A 19,346-nucleotide genomic window follows, 5' to 3' on the forward strand; every position below is an offset into this window, starting at 1 on the left:
CAAGTTACACCGACAACACAATAGCAGAAGATGTGCGTGTCATGTCTCATTTCCTCAGCTGCACATTCGTTCAGGGGCATCTTCTACATCTGCTGATCAACTTCGAGCAGTAGATGGGGCGGCAGCCCCAGCAGCACGTCGCTCTGCTTCTTAGGATTGCAGCTACTGGAGTAGTGGAGACGGGGAAAAAAGCGAAGGATACGTCAGTGAAAGCCTCCACAAATCCAAAGATCTCGTTCTACTGCTCCATATAATTAGCGATTAAAATGAGTAAAAACAAAGCAGCAATTTTCTTATTGATCCCTCAGCAAATAGTTCTGTCTATTTCCTTCTGCATTGTTTCTTCGCATTAAATAGCCTCGAATAAGAAATGTCAGTCAAATGAATTTAGATTCCTGGTGTTTCAGACAGAAATCAAAGCAGGATTGAATGAGGAAAGATAATTAGAGAGAGGAATTCCACCTCCACAGACTTCTTCCCGTGCTCAAGGAGTGCTGATTTTATCTAAATTGCCAAAGCCGTGAGCAAATGAGAGGTGATAGGAATTATAGACTGCAGATGCTGAGACAAAGCAAGGGAAGCTTTAATTAGTGCATTTTAAGGTAGAAATGAATTTCCTGGGAATAAATTATTTGACTCGAGACATATGGAGCTTCTCAGAGGTGCACTGAAAAGCTTTTTACCTGCCAGAACCTGGGCTCGTGGGGTTGTGTCTGTCTTGGAGAAGTGAGTGACACATCACTGAGGTTTGAAGCACCTGGGGATGATGCCGCCTTTTGTTTGCATCTCGCTTGTTTGTTTTGAGCACGAAGGAACTCCCACTGCTGCAGGTTCCCACTGATGCAACAGAAAGCAGCATTTGTTCCAATACCCACATTTACTCATTCAAGCATCAGTGATGGAGCTACCATAGCTGAGGAATTGGGAGCTAGGTATTGAGCCCACAGGTACTGAAAGGAAGTTATTTTCCTTTCACGTTCCCTTCTTGTTGTCCTTTCTTAGCTCTGTTGCCATTCTTTCAACACACTTGCAAACACATAAGGATATGGGGAACCCTAAACACTGACCTTTCTATTTTTCAACAGATTTTCACATCTTCTCCTAGAGTGAGGCAGCAACAACTGTACCATTTGTATGTTTGGAGGTAGATAGATTCCTCTGTGAATTGATGGAGCTGAAACGAAACCATTTAGCTAGGTGCTTTAATCCAAGACTCCCTGATTTCAGCAGAGTTATTCAGGCTCTTAATTACTCACAGCATGAGGCACTTTCTCACAAACCGTGTTAAAGCAGGCAGGAGTGGGGCCGGGGCCAGATCCGATGGTTATATTAAGGAGGTGTGCGGTGTCAGGCGAGCAGGTGGGTTGCTCCATCAAACCTCTTTTAGACCTGGTCCCTTCAGCTCGGGCTTCTTACTGATGAGACCTAAAGCCTGGCAAAAGATACACCCTCTCTGAGAAAACAAATACCATGCTTGCTGGTTTTTCTAATGTTCTGGTTGCCTATTTCCGATGTTGATGTTTTGTCCTATAGGTTAATTTGTTTTTACCCATGATGAATGAATGCAGTCAAGAAGTATTAAACGCTGATGTGTTTGTCTTATGGCAAGCTAGAAATGTTGCAAACTTGTGAGCTGCGGGAGGAAACGGGCTAATTTTAGATTTGTTCCTAGCCCTCGCCATGCGAATGGTGTCGCTGCGAGCCCAGCAATGAAGTTCACTGTGTTGTAGCAGACTGCGCAGTTCCCGAGTGTGTCAACCCAGTCTATGAACCAGAGCAGTGTTGTCCGGTCTGCAAAAATGGTAAGAAAGTACTGTATTGGCTTTAACAAAGAGATATAAAGGAAACCTTTTCTTAAAATGTCATTACCGATGCATTGCCAGGAGATTCGCTTCTGTTGGCACAGACTGGCGTTGGTTGGGGCTGTTACTCCTCCAGGTATGTGGGCTTCGGTTATGAGATGACAGCTACAAAAATGTAGGCTCCCCTTCCTGGCCTGTGTCATCTCATTGAAAGTTTTGGGATTGCTGACTTAAGTAAGGCTTTATAGGATTAAGTCCTGATATCAGTCATGGTCATTTCATGTTTTTGTGTTTTTCTCGTAGTCCCAAATGAAATCAAGTATGTAAGGAAAGAGCAGAGTCTTTGTCCCTAAATTACAAAGCCACTGATTATTAATTACCAAAGGCCAGGAGAAAACTCATTGAAATCAATGGCCAAACTCCAGCTGGGACTGCTAAGCCCGTAACATTAAAAGTTGTGTGCTGGAATCTCTGTATGTAGCATTGGGCCTCGTTGTTGTGCTGCAATTTCATGGGTTGGGGTAGGATTCAGCGAGACTTCTAGGAAAGGCTTTGGGATGACTGAAGGTACCTCTTTGGAAAATAAATCTGTTTCCAAGGTCTCCCAGGTCTCGTATTGCAGCCCCTACACACATACATCGCTGGAAAAGCACCTTTCTCTTAATGTAGATATGATGAAGACAGATTAAGAGGGGGGCTGGCTTCAAATAAACCACTTCATGGCTTTCTTAATGTGAGAAGTGGCTGCTTCGACTCATCTCCTCGCGTTTAGACTTTGCTGTCCATGTGTATTTCCTCTTACATGCATCACCACTGCTGGATGAAAGAGTAATGGTTGCTTTTGGGTCACAAATGAAAATGTTTTCAGAGAAATAACATTTTCAACACATTTTCTGCTCTTTAAGACAGGGGAAAAGGAAACTATTGGAAATCCAAAACATTTTTACTAAAGGAATTGGAACAATTCTGAGCAGTCTGGGAAATTACGCCAATGGTATTGAAATCCAGAGGTCTATATTAAACCGTGCTCAAAAATATTTTAAAAGGTATCATCTAGAATTTTATGTGTCTGGAAAGCAGAAAAATGTCCGTAGGAAATTCCATTAGTTTGTTGCAAGTGAATTTCAGAGAAAAGGGTGTTTTAACCATTTCTGCATGTGGCCCACTGTGGTTGGGTGCAAAGTTTCCCATCGCATTCAACAAGAGCACAAAAAGAAGGCTGTCATGAGGCACCCTGCTGATCAGGAGAGGCTGGGTTGGCCATCCTGATGCCTGTCACCATAGCTCAGTCTCATTTGCACCCAAATAAACACTGTTGGTGTGGTTTTAGACTTTGTGTTCCCATTGCTTACAGGGCACTGTGCTGAATCCTCCTCCCTTGCCAGTTCCTTCCCACCCGGTTCACATTGCACAAATCCAAGCTGTGAACATTCCTTGGGCTTCCCAGGAGTGCAGACTCAAAGGTGGCTTCACAGAGGTCCAGGAGCTGCTGGATTTCCCCACCAGCCCTCCACCACCAAGACCATTTCCCCCAGTAACCAGATTCCCCCATGTCTGCTGGACTTTGGGGGCCGATGGCTCTAGCCCCCAGCATCCCGGTGACCAGGAGTGGGCAGCATCCTTCTTCCAAAAACAGAGCCTGATGGGAGTGAGGAAGACAGGAGGAAAGAAGAAAATCAGATACCTGCAGAAGGGGCTCAGGGCAAGGTGTAGTGATGGAGACCCTCAGCTAGGTGCTCGAAGGCTTCGTCCATGGGTTTGCCAAATTTCTCTACTCATCTGTTGGAGACAAAACTATAAAGCTCTCTGAAACCTGGTTTAGGCAAGGAAATACTTCTTAACACCCTCTTAAGAGCAGCCTGCACACCTCGGGGGTCTTTGAGGACCAGTTCTTGCTGCTCTGAGTCAGCAGCGGATGAAGGGGAGAGGAGGCGTGGTGATGTGGTTGTCCCTTGAGGGTATCTAGGTGGGGGTTTCCTGTAGGGGAGCCCCTCTTCATGTCCCAGCCTGGCCGTGGGGATGAGACGCCAGGACCCCCCAGAGGGCTTTCAGCTCCTCCTGCTGCAGTCTGTGCTGACTGACTGATATTTGGCTAATGCTTGTAATTTTGACTTTATCCTTCACAAATAGTATGAAATAATTTGCAAAGGGATAGAAATAAGTAGGCACCAAGATAGTCTTGGTTGTCACAGGGAACCAGATGAGCACATTTTTTTTTTTATTCTTCTTGGATGTAGCTTCGAGAGTGGAGCCAGCCTTTGCTTCCCTCTAACATTTTGGTAACTTCATGTGAGAGAATAACAGTCATTGCTGTGCCTCTTCCCCTCCCAACCCCTCTGACACATCCTAATGAATGAGGATCACAACATTTTAAGCTGTCTGCTCATCTTGAGACCACGATTTTATCTTTCAGCTCTCCACCGCAGCCAGTCAATTAAAGTTCAGTTTCACAAATGCATGAGGATAACACAAGCTGACAGTCCCACTTAAATGACCGAAATCCCTCTTTTTTGTAATTTGTTTTTTTTTTTTTTTTCTTCTTCTTTTTCTCCTTCCATCCAGTAGCTTTTTCTTTCTACCAAAGCAGTGAAGACATTACAGTGCCACGTCTCGGTGTGATGAAAAGATTTTAGCTTAGTCTCAGTCCCTGTGGTCATCCTTTTAGATCGGCAGAGAGAAGAGCTCAAGGGCTACAGCTGTTGGGGAAAAAAAAAAAGTTAATCCCCAGGACAACATGTAGTACAAATCCTCGTTTCAAAAGCTGCTCCTTGAAATTGTGGTGAGGAAAAGCCTTGTTTTGGTTTAAAACGCAGCCCCGCATCATTTGCTGCGCTCTGCTAGCAGCGTGGTTTGCCTGCTTGCTTAGCTGTTGCTGCCATTAACTGGAGAATAATTTCCTCTCGATACATTCAGATAGATTTTCATGCCTTTCTTAATTATGTCTTGCCAAGGGCAAAAGTGCTGTGAAGCAGTGAGGTTAATGCAAAAATCTGTTGATTCTAACGCACCTGACCTGAAGATTCATAAAAAGCCAATATCAATTTCCCTCCCTCTACCATCGTTTAAGAGCAGTCTGAACAAGCGGCTTTGGAGATTTATTCCTTGTTGTCAAAAGAAATGGAATTGTTACCTCGTGCTTTGCTGAATGCACATGGCTCGTGCAGTGCTGGCTCTGCTGGGCACGGGACCTGCACCGCACACAGAGCAAGCCGAGTTCACAGGGAGGCCAAAATTTGGGGGTGAGGGAAGGAGAGGATGTTCTCTCCTTTGTGGCCCATCATCCTTGGGTTGTCAGAGCGCGTTTTAAGGGCAATGGCTCCAGGTGCTGCACAGCATTTCTGTCGTGGAGACGAAAGGTCACTGGATTTCACGTTTCCTGGTAGTGACAGACCGCAGAATCATGGCCCGGAGTTGTTATTTGTAGTCATTGTGGCTTCTCCAGACAAAAGTGTGTCAGCTCCTGTTAACTCTCTCCTCCACGGGACCCAAAACTTGACTATTACTGTTAAAGTCAAGCTGGGGGCTGCCGTGGGCTGTGCCATCCCTCCTGCCCCCAGGCTCTCCAGCAGGTGGGCAAGATCATCCATCCACCCCGCTCCCACCTAAGCCTTTCTGGGCAGAAATCCCCCACGAGGTCCCATCCTCGTGCAACTCGGGCTGCAGGCATGCCCAGGTGGTTATCATCCCCAGGTGGACCCATCCCCTGGGTCCCACCCTCTCCAGATTCTGCAAAGCGCTCCCTCGGCATCGCATCCCCAAATAATCCCAACATTAGCAAAACTTCATCATCACGGGGGATTTTTTATGGCACAGCTGTGTGAGGGAAATTAATTTTAAAATTCCAATAAAAGCCACGATAGAATTGTTAACTTCTTTCCCCACTCTGAAGTGTGAAATTCTTTTCAGCACGTTTCAAAGGCGCCTTCGCCCATTTACACATACATTAAGGCAATTGCTAAAATATTAGACTTTGCCTTGGCACTTTCATTTTCTTGAGGGATGAACAGAAGAAGCATTATAAATCTCTGTTTGGGGGTCTGGTTTTGCTCTTAATTTAATTTTTGTTGCCACCAACCCTCAACAAAAGAATTTGTTACACAACAAGACAGATAAAAGCTAACATGTCTGCGGTGAAATACTTACTGGCAAGTGTGCTTACTCAGTTTAGCACTGGCTTCTGGAGGCATTCGTGATGAAATACTGGGCAGCAGGAAGACGTCTCGTAGATAATCTGTCACCGAGTCTTTAATTAAAGTTCTAAATTACCACAGTTGATCCAGATTTCAAAGTAAAGGGTCTGGTCCTGCCCTCCATGCACAAGTGGAAGGTCCGTTTGACCTTCAGTAGACTTCACCTTGGGAAAGTAGCGTGTATTCAGGCAAAGCTGTTATGGGTATTTATTATAATGTGCTATAAATATTAATAATTCCATACAAACATCTTCATATTTGAGGGCATGAGCACAAAACCGAGTAAATAATAATTTATTTCCATGGATATAATAATTTATTTCCAAGCACATGAAGCCACATTTTACCTAAGCTTCTCTCTTAATTTGCTGAGAATATAAACTCGCTGCTCATTATTTCTCGGTTCAAGTTAATTTGAAATCAGCATTCGGCGCCCCAGCCTGTTCCTTCTGTACCACGGTGTGCTTTGCCCAGAGCATCCCCCAAGGAGTTTCCCAGCCCAACAAAGCCAGGGGCAGCCTTTCCTTCACCAAAATAAACGGAGATGCTGCCTGCCGTTCAGTCAGTGCCCAGGGCTCTTCCTTCTGAATCATCAAGACAACCCAATCAGGGCCCAGGTATTGTGCTGCGGGAGTGTTAATTTTGCAAAGCCCTTTGTGATTCTGGGGGACAAAAGGCTCCATATAAATGTAAATTGCTTACTGTATTATGGGTTAGGGTAATGGATTAACAGTGCAAGTCGTTAACCAATATTGACAGAAAGAACTTTCCCATGTGGTCTGTATTGTTCCAAATTATTGGATATCTTGAAATGTGCCAAGATTTTAATACCATATAATCCAGTGCCTGGATATTAAGTTACCTGTGCTTTACTGCATAAATATTGCTTGTTCTTTATCTGCAAGATGTGGATCACTGACTCTCCAGGTCATTGTTTTGGAAAGCATCTGCTTCTAACATGATCATTGACCACAAAAAAAAAAATCAATGAGATGAGGAAAAAAAAATTAAAAGTATGAGGAAAAAAATGAAGGTTTTGGGGAGAGGATGTTTGGTCTGCCATTTGATTATATACAACTGTTGCAGAGTAAAAACAACACAGAAAATGTGGCAAGACGACACGAGAAGACTTCATATTCATTTACTTTATGGAAAGCAGTGGTTTGGAACCATGGGGAAATTCCTTTAGAAAAAAAGAAAAAAACTAAATAAAATTCCTCTTCTAATTTATTTCAGGAAGTCCTGAAATGGCCAGATTTTAAGATTTAAAACCCCTTCAGTCAAAGTCTATGCAATATGCTGATTGATTGTGCAAATGCAAGTTGAGTGTGACCGGCCAAGAAGAAGACGTATCTCCCATGCTGGACTTTGCTGGACTCCACAACCCTCTTTGTAGGTCGGGGAGACCGAAACCAGTAGCATAGTATAGCCACGTCACCCTTTGCTCTTGGTGGATGAAGAATTGATGGCAGCCAGCCAGCTTTTTGGGTGCTCAGTTGCCCCCACGGCCAGCAGCCCTTTCGGACGGCACGCTGAGGGGCCACGGGAAGGACCTGTTCCTCGTCATGCTGCATTCACCCAGGGCATGGGGGCTGGTGGTTGTTCCACAGCTGACTCCTTTTGTGCTGATGAAAAGATGCCAGCCTGGATCAGGAGTCTTCTTCCCTCTTGGACACCATCCCAAATCAGGATTCTCCTGTTTTTTGCAGCATTTGTAGAAGCGGCCTTAACATTGCGGTGGCAGAGCCCTCTACATCAAGGCTTCGTGCCTAGCTATGAAAATCAATGCTTATGGAAGGCTGAACACAAAAGAAAATTCCTGAGACTACAAAGGATGCCTTTTTGACTGTTTGTCAGCTAATGTTCTTTGTGTTTACCAGCAGGAACATAAACTGCGGTGCCCTGTTAGCTCAATTAAAGGAGTGATTTGATTACCAACCAAGGAAGAAAGGGATTGATTTAAAAGCTGGTAAAAGATCAAGGCTGAAAACAAGGTGGTATATTTGGGCCGAGCCACCACTGACCCAACAAAATACTTCAGTACTTGCTCTACTGTTCCTTTAAAAAGATGTTATTTCACTGAAATCGATTTTCAGCGGAGCTTGTTCACCTCCATTACTTCGGGCCAACTGGCTCAAGGCTGGTAGACGCCGAATTTTCTGATGAGAGTTAGGTGCATAGGAATCCGTAAACCCTTCTGCTGCTTTTGGAAATCTCATGCAGATGCTTAAATATGCTGCTGAATCAGAAGCTGCGGGACTGTGTAGCATGAGAGTGACCGGGACGCTGCTGGGAAGAGCCCAATGGAGGGAGTGCTGCGCTGGGGAGCTGGCGGGACGACGGCCCATTGCAACCCCAAATGTTCATCTGTGAGCTCACAGGCCAGCTAAGTGCTTCCCAAGTGTTTGTGGCCTTTCCCTTTGCCCAGGAAGCAAGAAAAGGGTCATTCACATAGTAAAGGCAGGAGAAGACTCTGCCAGGCAGGAGCTGAAAGCCACCACCCTCAATTTGTACCCGAGGTCCTAACCATCTTTCCATGCCCCAGCAGAGCTTTAAATGAATGTCTACCATCACCCTGAAGAGAAGCTTTGGGGAGGATTACGAGAAGTCATTTGCTGGATGGGACTTGCTCCAAAGCTCTCATTACAAGGACGCAGCTCATGGAGGTGTTGGAAACATGCTGTGTGTGGTCTGCGTTGGTCTTTAAACTCGGAGATACTTATGAAGATGCATTTGCTTACTGGGGATTGTTTCCCGTTGGGAAAATGTTGCTGAGATCTGTGTGCACAAGGCTGTGGCAGAAGTGGTTCCAGAGCCACTGCTGCCGCAGTAGCATTTTGTAGAGGAGGGGGTGGGCTTGGTTTTTTTGGTGAAAAAATTGCTAGATTCCTGTTGGGAAACCAGGTTCCTTTTGCAGAACGTAAGCAGCCCAGGCAGTACTGAAATCCAAACAGGGGTGGTTGTTGCTGTCCCCCACATAATCAGATTCTTCGTGCAATGTGTAAGACCAAAAGCGACGTTTTTATCCAATTACATTGCTGTAAACCACTTTGCTGCAAGAGAAACCTGGAGCCAATTCCCGAGTCCGTGTCACTTGGTGTAATGCCAGCAGCGTTGGTTTGCTCGGATTTCCTCCCACTGAGGACCTGACCTGCAAGAGCTGATATCTCCGGGTGACTCACAGGCAAATTGCAGGAGGCTGGGGTGTTTTGCATGGTCAGGCTTTCTGAAAGGATTAGAGATGGGTTTGCTTCTGCTCCTCTCGAAGGTTGGGATTGTTAAGCATATCTGTATGGGAAGAGTGGCAGACACTGTCTTCATGTATTTCTAATTTAATGAATGTTTAATGCTTCTTTTATTGGAGCCAACATATATGTAGAGTAGAGGACTTTAACAAGGGGTTGACTTATGTCAAATAATTGATGTTTGAGCTGCTCCTTTTACATGAAATGCAGACTTTACAGAGCAAAGAGACTGTAATGAAAATATGAATTAAAGATTAGAGCTAAGCAAGTCTGAGAAAACTTAGAATTAAAAAAAGGCACGTAGAAGTTTTCTTCTGCTTCCTCTCCTTCCCCCCACTTTTTTTTTTAGCTTTCTCCATCCCCTCTGCTTCTTTGGTAGGGTCCCGCATCTCAGTCCCAGCCTTCTGTCTCTCCTACCCCTGCACACCTTTGCAAAGGAAATCAGCACAGCAGTCTCATTCTGGATATTACTGCATATTTGCACATCATCCCAGCCTGTTACACTTGCAATCTCGCCAGCCGGTTTGTCTGGAGAGATTAGAAAATATTTTTATGGTGCATTTTTTTTCCATCTTTACCCCTGATTTTCAGGCAGAGTACATCTCCTGGAGAGCTTGGCTGGCTGGGGGAGGTAATTTCTTGTGTTTTTTGTTTGTTTGTTTGTTTTCAATTTCTGTTTGGAAAGCCCCTTTGCAATGTTGATCTGAATTAGTACCTAAGATTGAAGAGCTTAGGCTTGGTCATCTGCAAATAAACGCCCAGTGGAAAAGAGGAGAGGACGTTGCTTTCTTTGCTGCGGCTGGTTTTGTTAGTCTGGCTTGGCTCCTTGGCATCTCTGGCCCTGCTGATACAGCAAAGCAAGGGCTGGGAAGTTCACTGTGGCACCCTGATCATCAGCACCATGTAGCTGCTGGCACGTCTGAGCCACGGGAAGAACAGCCTGGAAAGCACCAAGCACTGCCAGTGCCCTAGAGGCACAGGATCCCAGTGAAACCTGCCCTGTGAGTGAGCAGTGTACCAACCAGCACAAATTCCAGATGTGTCATCCCATCAAATACACGATTTAGCCTTATTTTTGCGCAAAAGATGGTGAATAAAAGTTAGATTTCATCTCCTAGGAATGTGGAAAGGCAACCAAGCCTTCCCTTAGATATCTCAGGGCCCCTACAGCCCCGTCACATGTATCCTATGCTACATGAACAACGTATTCCTTGTGCATGGGGGCTCACCAGGTTTATTCTTTTCAGATAAACCCTAGGATGTGCATATTGGTACCCATTTCCACCACTGTTACTCATTTCTGCAACTGGAATTGCCACAAGGAATTCAACAAGTAGCTTGGAAAAAAATAATCTAGATACGTTCCAGTCCCACAACTGATGTGAAGTGATGTATCTCCTTTACATATAAAATAAGCCGTGTTTTCGTCCCAATTAAGGATGTGTTGTGGCAGCAGTCTTGTGCTGGAAGAGAAGCTGACAGTTCTGAGAGTACAGGGAGCAGGAGGTGAGGTACCACAAATAAAAGCACCGGTGTCCTGCGCAGGGCTAGATCGTGAGAAGTGGTCTGCGTGAGGGTGCACACAGACTTGTCCAAGACTCCTCAGAGCTCAGACTTTTTTTCACTGTTGCTGGCTGAGAGCATTTGAAGAGGCTGGGGATGTGCTGGTCAGAAACTGCTGACTCACAGCCGTGTTCCTTGGAAAAAGGCCAGGTATTGCAAACTGGCTGTTCCTACCTTGGAGAAAAAAAAAAAAGCTTGGAATGATCTGATGCCCATTTCTGTGTTTTCAAAATGCACTGGCTCTAGTCTGAGAGGAAGGCACAATCTTGCATATAGACTTTATTTTTTAATTAAGAACATTTCAAATGAAGAGGAAGATGCAGTGGCTTTTTGCCCGACAGATCGTTTTAGAGAACCTGCTCTGAATTTTTTGGGGAGAAAACAAGTGGGAAAGGACTAGCAGACATCTCAAATCTCTGGCTGCCACTGGGCTCTCGTCCTCGCCAGGATAAGTTGTGAGGTCCAGGGTGGTGCTGAGGCACTCCTGGGTGCTGGGCCCATGGAGTGGCTGCCACCACCCATGCCTGGCTGGAGCAAGCTGAAGGCGCCCGGCGCTTCCCAAGAAGCCCTCTGCACCTCGCAGGATCAGGCCCGCAGGCTCTGCTACTTGCAAGGGGCAACCTGCACCTTTAATTGCTCTCCCTCGCCTAATTACAGCACCTGGGGAATGCCAGGAGAGGCAGATACAAGGGTCCTTGTGTGATACTGCAGCATTTCTCCTGTGTCTCATCAGCACATCCCTCTGGTTTGTGGTTTCTGCCTTGGGAACCAACACACCACCCTGCCTTCACGCCGCCCCCGGCAGCAGGTAAATCCCCAGCAGCTCCTTGGTCAGCCTCTAAGGGACGTCACACGGCCACCGTGCAGTGTTGGAGCTTTCATCTGCCAGGCTCCGACTTCATTCGTGCCGAGGAGCCACAGGGTGAGCTGCCCAGAAGAGCCTCGCTGCGATCCCTGACTCACCGTGGCCACCGCTGACGTCCAAGGGGCTCCTCGTGCATGCGGATCACTTACCTGCAGCGGCTGTGTGCAGCATCTCCCTGCCTCAGCCCGCAGCTCCCGAGCACCAGCAGCACTGCCATCACCACCCTGCTCGTTGGGCTGCAATTAATGCCAATTAATGGGTGCATCTATCCCGCTTCTGTTGGACGCGCTGCGGTAGGCTCACGCAAGGCTCCCGCCCCCTCCCCGTGCTACGAGGAGATAATTTTGGTCACTCTTCAAGCTGTGTCAAACAGAAAAAGAAATGTATCACGGAAACTGTCGAGCAGTAATTACTAAGGACTTGGGAAACTGATTTAAAATGGGAATCTGTCTGCAGTATTCATAACTAATTTGCTATATTTTTGCACCAAAACCACATTTTTTTTCATGGCTACTCCTGAGAGAGTGAACGCACTGCTCCAGGCTCATGCTGTCCAGGTCAGGGGTGCTGTGATGTCCCCTGGGGATGAACTGCGAGTCCCCACGGGGATGTGGCAGCCAGAAGAGGTGCCCCTTGGGTGCCAGGGGGAGGTGGAGCGGCTGGCCCTGCAGCAGACCAGCGAGCAGTGCTCCTTTTGGGGACGTTCACACGTGTGTGCTCCTCGCAGTGCTGAACCCTCGGGTGCTGGAGCAGAAGGAGCAGGACCCCAACACACACCCAGGAGGAGCAGGGACGAGTCCCCAGTGATGAGATGGGTCCAGCGTCAAGCCAGATCAGTGTTGGAGAGCTTTTCCGTGCCAAACATCAAGGTGGTGCTGAAGGAGCACAGGCTGAGAGCTGGCTACTCTAAAGTCCCCCTTTCAGCGAGTGTAAATGAGGTTTGTCCTCCCTGTAATGCTTTCCAGGAGAGGTTATGGTGTTCGTTCGTGTGCTACGACCACGGTATTTATGCACGTGAGAGCAGCAGTCAGCAACGTCACTCATAGCACCATGTACCCAGTGAGGATCTGGCTTTTCTCTGCTGCACAAAGCGCTCACACAAGGGGCAGTTTGCAGCAAAACAGCTCTGCAGGTGCTGGTTGAACTTCAGCCTGGTATCATCAGCTTTCTACTAACCTGATGGGGAAACAGAAAAAGGGCAAAATTCCCCACGTAACCTCCGAGTGGCCAAAACGTTCCCAGATGGTAAGGTCAAAGCGGTGGCGAGCCTGGCAGGCTGGATTTTGCAGGGACCAAACCTCACCTCACCTCAAACCTTTATGCTCCCTCGCCATCATCATCATCGGTGGCTTTTAATTAAGGGAGAAGGAAATCTGTTGCTTTTCAGCTGCGGGGGCAGGAATTGGCCGTGGTGTAAATAAGGAGTAAATAAAAATGTAAAATAAGGAGTAAAGGTGTAGGTGAGGAGTATAGTAAGGAAATAATTTCCCAGCAAGGCATGGGTGGTGGAAAGCCCCGTGCAGAGACGTGTGTCGAAATTCCTCGATCTTCCTCAGCCACATCTCCTTTAGTTGAGAAAACCTTCCTCTGACCTAAATTTTGGGCTTCATTTTTATTTTTTTCCCCTAATATTCCTGCATGTGGCTGTCGAGCTCAGCGTTCGCTACGCGCATTGAAGGGTACAAGACCGTGTTTCATTTTCCAGATTAGAAAATGCTCAGAGGTATAATCAGGTCCTTCCACAGTATTTAATTATCCATAATTAAAGGCATCTACACAAAGCACTGGATTTTCAAAGACTATTCTTGTGTTACATTGCTAATGAATTAAGTAATTAATTGGCATTGAAAAAATACAATAGGAAACATCAATCTTTTAAAGTAAGACATTTTTTAGGCATTTTGTAAAATCATTAACTCGTATCAGGTCAGTAGCTGCTCTAACGTCTAAATCCCACTTCTGGCTTTTAAATAAATTTCTAGAGGCAAAAAGGAAGGTGAGAAGGAGCAGGGCAGGAGTGACTTTTAAGTGATGACTGTGGGATTTCCTTCTGGGGTCCTGGTTCCCAGCACTGGCACCTCTCCCCTGCCCATAACGTGCCCTGTAATGCCAGCATGAGGTGATGGCCGGCCTAAATCCCCCAGAAAAACCCTGCTGGTGGGGTGAATCTGCTGGGTTTTGGTGCTCCACAGGAAGGGGTGGGTACCCACAGCTGTGCCCTCCCCACCCTACCTGGGCAGCACCACCCCAGGTCTTCTCCGTGTAGCTCTAGGAGAGGTGGAAAAAGGTTGTGAGCTGCTCGACCGTGGTGCCACCAAGACCAGGGAGTACAAAATAGCTGTACCCAGTGACACCTAATGAAAACAGACCGGCAGCGTGAGGGGTAATGAAGCGTTCTGAAAATTTGGGGGGGGTGTTGGAGAATCGCATGTACCCGCCGTAAATTTCCCCCAGCCTTTCCTCATTCCTCGTTGCTACCTCGCCGTGCGAAACAGCTCTCCCGCCCTGTCACATCAGAGTAATGTCACCCGGCATCCTCCTGCGTGTCGGAGCCCACACAGCTCGTGGTAATGCATTTGTAGTGGCACCCGGCATTATTAGCGACAGCAAGCGCGATCCCTTTCCATTTGATGGCTTCGTTAAACACAACCATTCACATGCAAAACCAGCGCTGCTCATTTGATTTTATTAGCAACCTGACTCTTTGCACGGCCCCATTAGAAAGCATTGTGCAAGTGCCATGGATACCATTAAATTCAGGTAGCGTAATGGGCACTTGGAAGGGGGAGACCAGGGGAAGGAAACGTGGATCAAAGCTGCTCCTGCAGCTGCTGGAGACACCCGTGCGGGTCCCAGCAGAGGAGATCAGGGCACGTTTCTTGTAAAGGTGCTGCCCAGCGAGCATCCGTCTTTATTTTCTCTTATTTTTCACAAGATTGCACGTTAAATGCAGCACCCAGATACAGATGTACTAATCCCATTTCCTTTTTCCTCCTCTGTCACGTATTGGAAAGCTTGTTTTATACAAAATCAGCACAGTCACAGTTTTTGCCTCGTTTTATGACTGATACGGGGAAAAAAAAAAAAGAAAAAAAAAACATAAAACATCTCGCACAGCTGTAGTGACCAAGTTATATTCAGTTCTGGCTTTACATTGATTTGACATGCAGCCAGCTCGCTTCCGTACATCATCTGTGATTGCAGTTAGGGGTGAAATACTGTTTTAATTCTTACATCAAACGCGTTTTTTTTTTCTGCAGGAAAAAAAAAAAAAAGACATAAAAATGTTTAAATGGGCCGTAAAAATGATTAAATTTTCATACGGAGCACAACCAAGAGGTGAGGAAGTTGGCTAAAAACCTCAAAGGGCCAGAGAAAACGTCCCGGCTGTTCTACTTCTGCTGTTAACCTTCGCCTTTGAATGGAGACACCCCGGCGGAGAGCACAGCCCCAGACCCTGGGGATCGATGGCTGTTTGGCCTCCTCCTTCAGTAGACGAGGGCTCCCCCCAACATCTCCGTGCTCATGGGGCTGCTGCTGCCTGCAGGAGCCCCTGATCCCTGCCCCGGCCAGTGAGCGGGTGCCCCCAACACCATTGCGTGGGCAGGGCTAACGAGGCAGTACCTGCATGGTAGTTTTATTCATAGGTTTATTTTAAATTAATCCCTTTTATATCAGCCCCTCCTCCCACCAAAAAAAAAAAAAAAGATTTGCCGTGTTGGATCCATTAATAGAATTAATGTACCTTCAGAGCAGCTGGAGTTCATTTGGGGAAATACCCATTTAGACAAGTTTTTAAAAGCCTATTACGCCCCTGAAAGGTTAGCATGACCTAGGAGTGGCTTTCATTGCCTGCCATTAAAATCTACCTATATTTTTAAAAAGCTCTCATATTCCCCCAAAGCATTATGCTGTCTGTAAAGGGATTTTAAAGAGATAATCCTTCTCGTTTGGCCAGGTGACTGCTGAAACCTCAGTTAAGAGGTGGTGGTTGCACTGTTGAGGTGTTGCTTGTGGTGTGGCAGGGCTCAAGGAGGAGGTGGAGAGGTTGAGGGCCATCAGGGATAAGCCTGTGGGGCAACTCCCTGCCAGGCCTGAAAGGGCCAATCGGTGATTCTGTGATTTGTATGGGGGACTGACAACGATTAAGACTGGTAACGAGCTGCGGGTAACAGTCTAAGCATGGTGCGAAGCAGCGAGGATTAAATCCATCTGCGTCACTGGGACCAGAGCATCATTCAGGGGCCTCGAGTCCCTGCCCTGCCACCAGGAGATGCTCGGGGTCGGCCAAGCGTGTCCTGGTTGAGATTTGGGTCCTCGTGCCCGTGCTGTGAGCAGCCCTTCATGGGGACAGCCTGCAAGAGACACAGAATTTAACTTTCCAGCTCAGTTTCACCTTTTTAATGCACTCCTTTTCCTGATGTAGTGCTTTATTAGAGCGAGCAACTCGGGTTTAGATTAGAAGAGGATATCGCAGAAATATATATATATAATTTTAATGCAGAGATTAAATAACTTTTAGGCATCTTCAGGCACCTAGGAAGGTGAATGATGGCAGGGAAAATCTCTCCTAAATAGGCAGTGCAAGAAAAAGGCTGGCAGCAGGTCTTGCGAGAAGCGAAGTGCAGGAAAGGGGAAAAAGAAACTGAAGGTCGGCTTCAGAGGGGCTCTGCCTTAGGGACTTTCAAGGGGCTCTGGCTCTTTGTATTGCTCCTGGCCCACGTCCTGCCCAGTCGGCACTTTGTACGTGGTGTTTTTGGCCAAGCAATGATGGGCGCACGCTGGAGACACCACAGATCGGGGGTGCTCTCGGTGCAGGCTGCGCGCTGCCTGCCTCCCCCCGCAGAGGGCACCCGGCCACGTTGCTCGGGCTCGGCACAAATTGCCAGCAGTTCATTCCTCCGCCTTATTGCACTCGTGGTCAAGCTCCAAAAGCAAATTAATCAAGGCTCATTCATCTGAAAGAGCATCCGTGGGGATGTCTGCAAGCTGTATCCATTCCTGAATGCTACGGGAATGCTATGGCCACCAGCTGAATGTGCTGAATTCCCCCAGGGCCCTCATCCAGCCCTCATCCCTCCAAAGGGCTGGGGAGGCTCCTGGAGGAGCAGGAGACCCCAGCAGACAACGTGTGCTATCCCCTGGCTGTCCAGTCTGACGTCCACGGGTTGCAAAATCAGTGCCTAAAAGCCAAGATGTAAATAGTTTTTCTCTTCGTGCTGCCATGAAAGCCACGCCAGGACCTGTGTGCTATATCACCATAAACATCTCACCAGTGGTTCTAGCAAACAGCCCGGAGCGCCGTGCTCTCTTATGAGCATTAATTATATTAAGCAAAGCAAATCTCCCCTTTGCGCTGTCTGTGGGAGCAGCAAAGTTCACTCATCCATCTCCCTGAGAAAAGGGGGATTGCTGCGCTGCTCCCGTAGCAGTCGGGGCCCCAGGAGCTTTTACACATATCAGGACAAGGTGGGAGATGCTCGGCACAGGCAGCAGGTTTGGGGCACGGAGCCTTGGACATGCTGGGAGGGTGATCTGAGGGGCAGACAAAGAGAAAAAGAAAATGCCACACGTCTGGGGCTTATTTCCCACTACATTTCAGCAGAGCAGGTTTCCCTCGCTGAGCGCATCTTCCTCGTACCTCAGCATGCGGTTTGATGCTTGCTGCCAGCAGGTTTGGAAAAACAGGGCCCACTTGTGGATCCGAGGTGGGAGAGCTTCAGAGAGGGGTAAAAATGGGATGGCTGACAGGGATGGTGCTGGATTTGGGGCGGTGGGAATTTGGCATTTTGCTCTGGGTGCGTGGTGGAGAGCAGGGAGAGAGGAGGCAGCGTGCTCCGGCCAGCTGGCTGTGGCGTGCCGAGGAGAGCAAAAAAAATAATCACCTGGAGCAGCGATGGGTTGGCCTAAATTAAAAGAACAAAGGTCTGATAAAAGGGAAGAGCCCGAGAAGGCAGCGAGGCATCTCACAGGAATGCAGTTGTTAGTAGAGCCCAAAGCCAGATTTCCACCCATTTGGTAAAAGACAAAAAATAATCATAAAATCAACCCCGCTTTCTGCAATTCTCCCCTTCTCTCCAGCCTCTGAGCACAGCTGGTCCCTCAGGTGGCCTGATGGGGACAGCCCGGGGATGCTCGGTGCTGCTTTGTTCATCCCCTGCAGCTCCTCCCCACTTCTGGTTCCTCTGATTTACCCCAAATTGCTGCATTTTTCCCTTCCCCATTGATTTGTCCCCAAAACGGGGGACCTGGGGACCTCAGCCTCCCCTCGTGTATTCCCCTGGGAGTCAGTGGCTGGCGGTGCTGTAAATCTGCTGTAAAAAAAAGCAACCCCGAGATGCCGTGCAGAGACCTCAGGTCTTGTCCCACTGCTTGTAGGCAGCTGTGTGCTCGTGGGCCCCTTCAGCCTTGCAGACCTCGCTGGAAGACTTTCTCAGCCAAAAAAAAAGATGCAGAGAGATTTTATGTATGCGTGTAGACACTGAGTTTGGCCTTTCAGTTTCTCTGAATGCCCTTGGCTGGTAACTCCTGGCCCTGAAACAGAGGTTGGAGGGACCTTTGGGGGTTGTCTGGTGCAATCCCCGGTCGAAAGCAGCCTTAAAACATCCCCATGTCCCATGGCCAGGGACCTGTTCAACACCTGCTGCTGAATTTCCTTGGCTGGAGCAAAATCCTGCTTCTCCCCGGAGTCCTAAAGGGATGGGGCAGCCACAGCCCCCCGGGCAGGATGAAATGCCAAGCTCATACCCGACTCAATTAAATTAAACCCCAAAAACCAAAGTGTATTCATTCCTACCACGTGTTTCCGCAGGTCCCAACTGCTTTGCAGGAACCACCATCATCCCGGCCGGCATCGAGGTGAAGGTGGACGACTGCAACATCTGCCACTGCCACAACGGGGACTGGTGGAAGCCGGCGCAGTGCTCCAAGCGCGAGTGCCAGGGCAAGCAGGCGCTGTAGCCGCACGGCCCCCGCGCTCCCACCCCGCCGGCCGCAGCAGGGTCACCAGCAAAGCCCCCGGGGCTCCGAGGGGTTCCTCGCGGGAGAGGGGTCCCCCCCCGATCCCCTGCTTTATGCCCCGTGTATCCTCCAGCACCTGGGCAGCCGCTCCGCTTTGGTAATTGTCAGCGCTCGGGAGGGATTCGGCAGTGAAATTTGGGGAGGAAAAAGAAAAAACAAACAAACAAAACGACAACAACAACAACAAACCAACTCTGTGCAAGCTCTCTGACTGGCGACGCCGCCGAGGCACCGGTTCAGCCACTGCTCTCACTTTCTACGGTGTGGACCGCGGTTTTTCACGGTTACCGAATTTCTTTTGCTGTTGTGATTTATTTATTACCTTTTTTTTTAAAAGCCTCTTCCTAAGCTGGGACGGTCGGGGCAATACAGCTATGAGCGAAGCGCTGGGTAATTCCTGTTGTGTCTATGCTGGGAGGGGGGGGACAAAGACCAAAAGGGGAGAATGGGGCTGAGAAACACAAGGGGAACGTGCCCTGCAGGAGGATGGAGGTGGGTGCGTGGCTATGAGGTTGGACGCCCCGAGGCGAGCTGTACCTGTGCTACACCTTCCCCACCGCGTGGGGACACCCACCTGGGCACCATCATCCTCGCCAGGACGTCAGGAAAGCAGCTGCCTCCCTGGGTCTGAGAGGTTTCTCCCCAGCTCTTTCTCTTGGGC

The 19,346-nt window shown here is 48.1% G+C and overlaps 1 protein-coding gene across 1 annotated transcript in view; it reads left to right on the forward strand.

The window, feature by feature from the left end:
• Nucleotides 1-18,625, forward strand: part of VWC2L (von Willebrand factor C domain containing 2 like) — a gene marked incomplete at both ends in the record, with an annotated part of 33,466 nt that extends 14,841 nt beyond the window's left edge. Inside the window, 2 exons of the mRNA XM_084288794.1 lie at nt 1,673-1,802; nt 18,477-18,625. Of these exons, the coding sequence (XP_084144920.1) occupies nt 1,673-1,802; nt 18,477-18,625 (279 nt within the window). The remainder of the gene's footprint in view (nt 1-1,672; nt 1,803-18,476) is intronic.
• Nucleotides 18,626-19,346: the final 721 nt, after the last annotated feature.

The sequence above is a fragment of the Netta rufina genome, assembly GCF_964035555.1.
Source record: "Netta rufina genome assembly, chromosome: 6".
Taxonomy (NCBI): domain Eukaryota; kingdom Metazoa; phylum Chordata; class Aves; order Anseriformes; family Anatidae; genus Netta; species Netta rufina.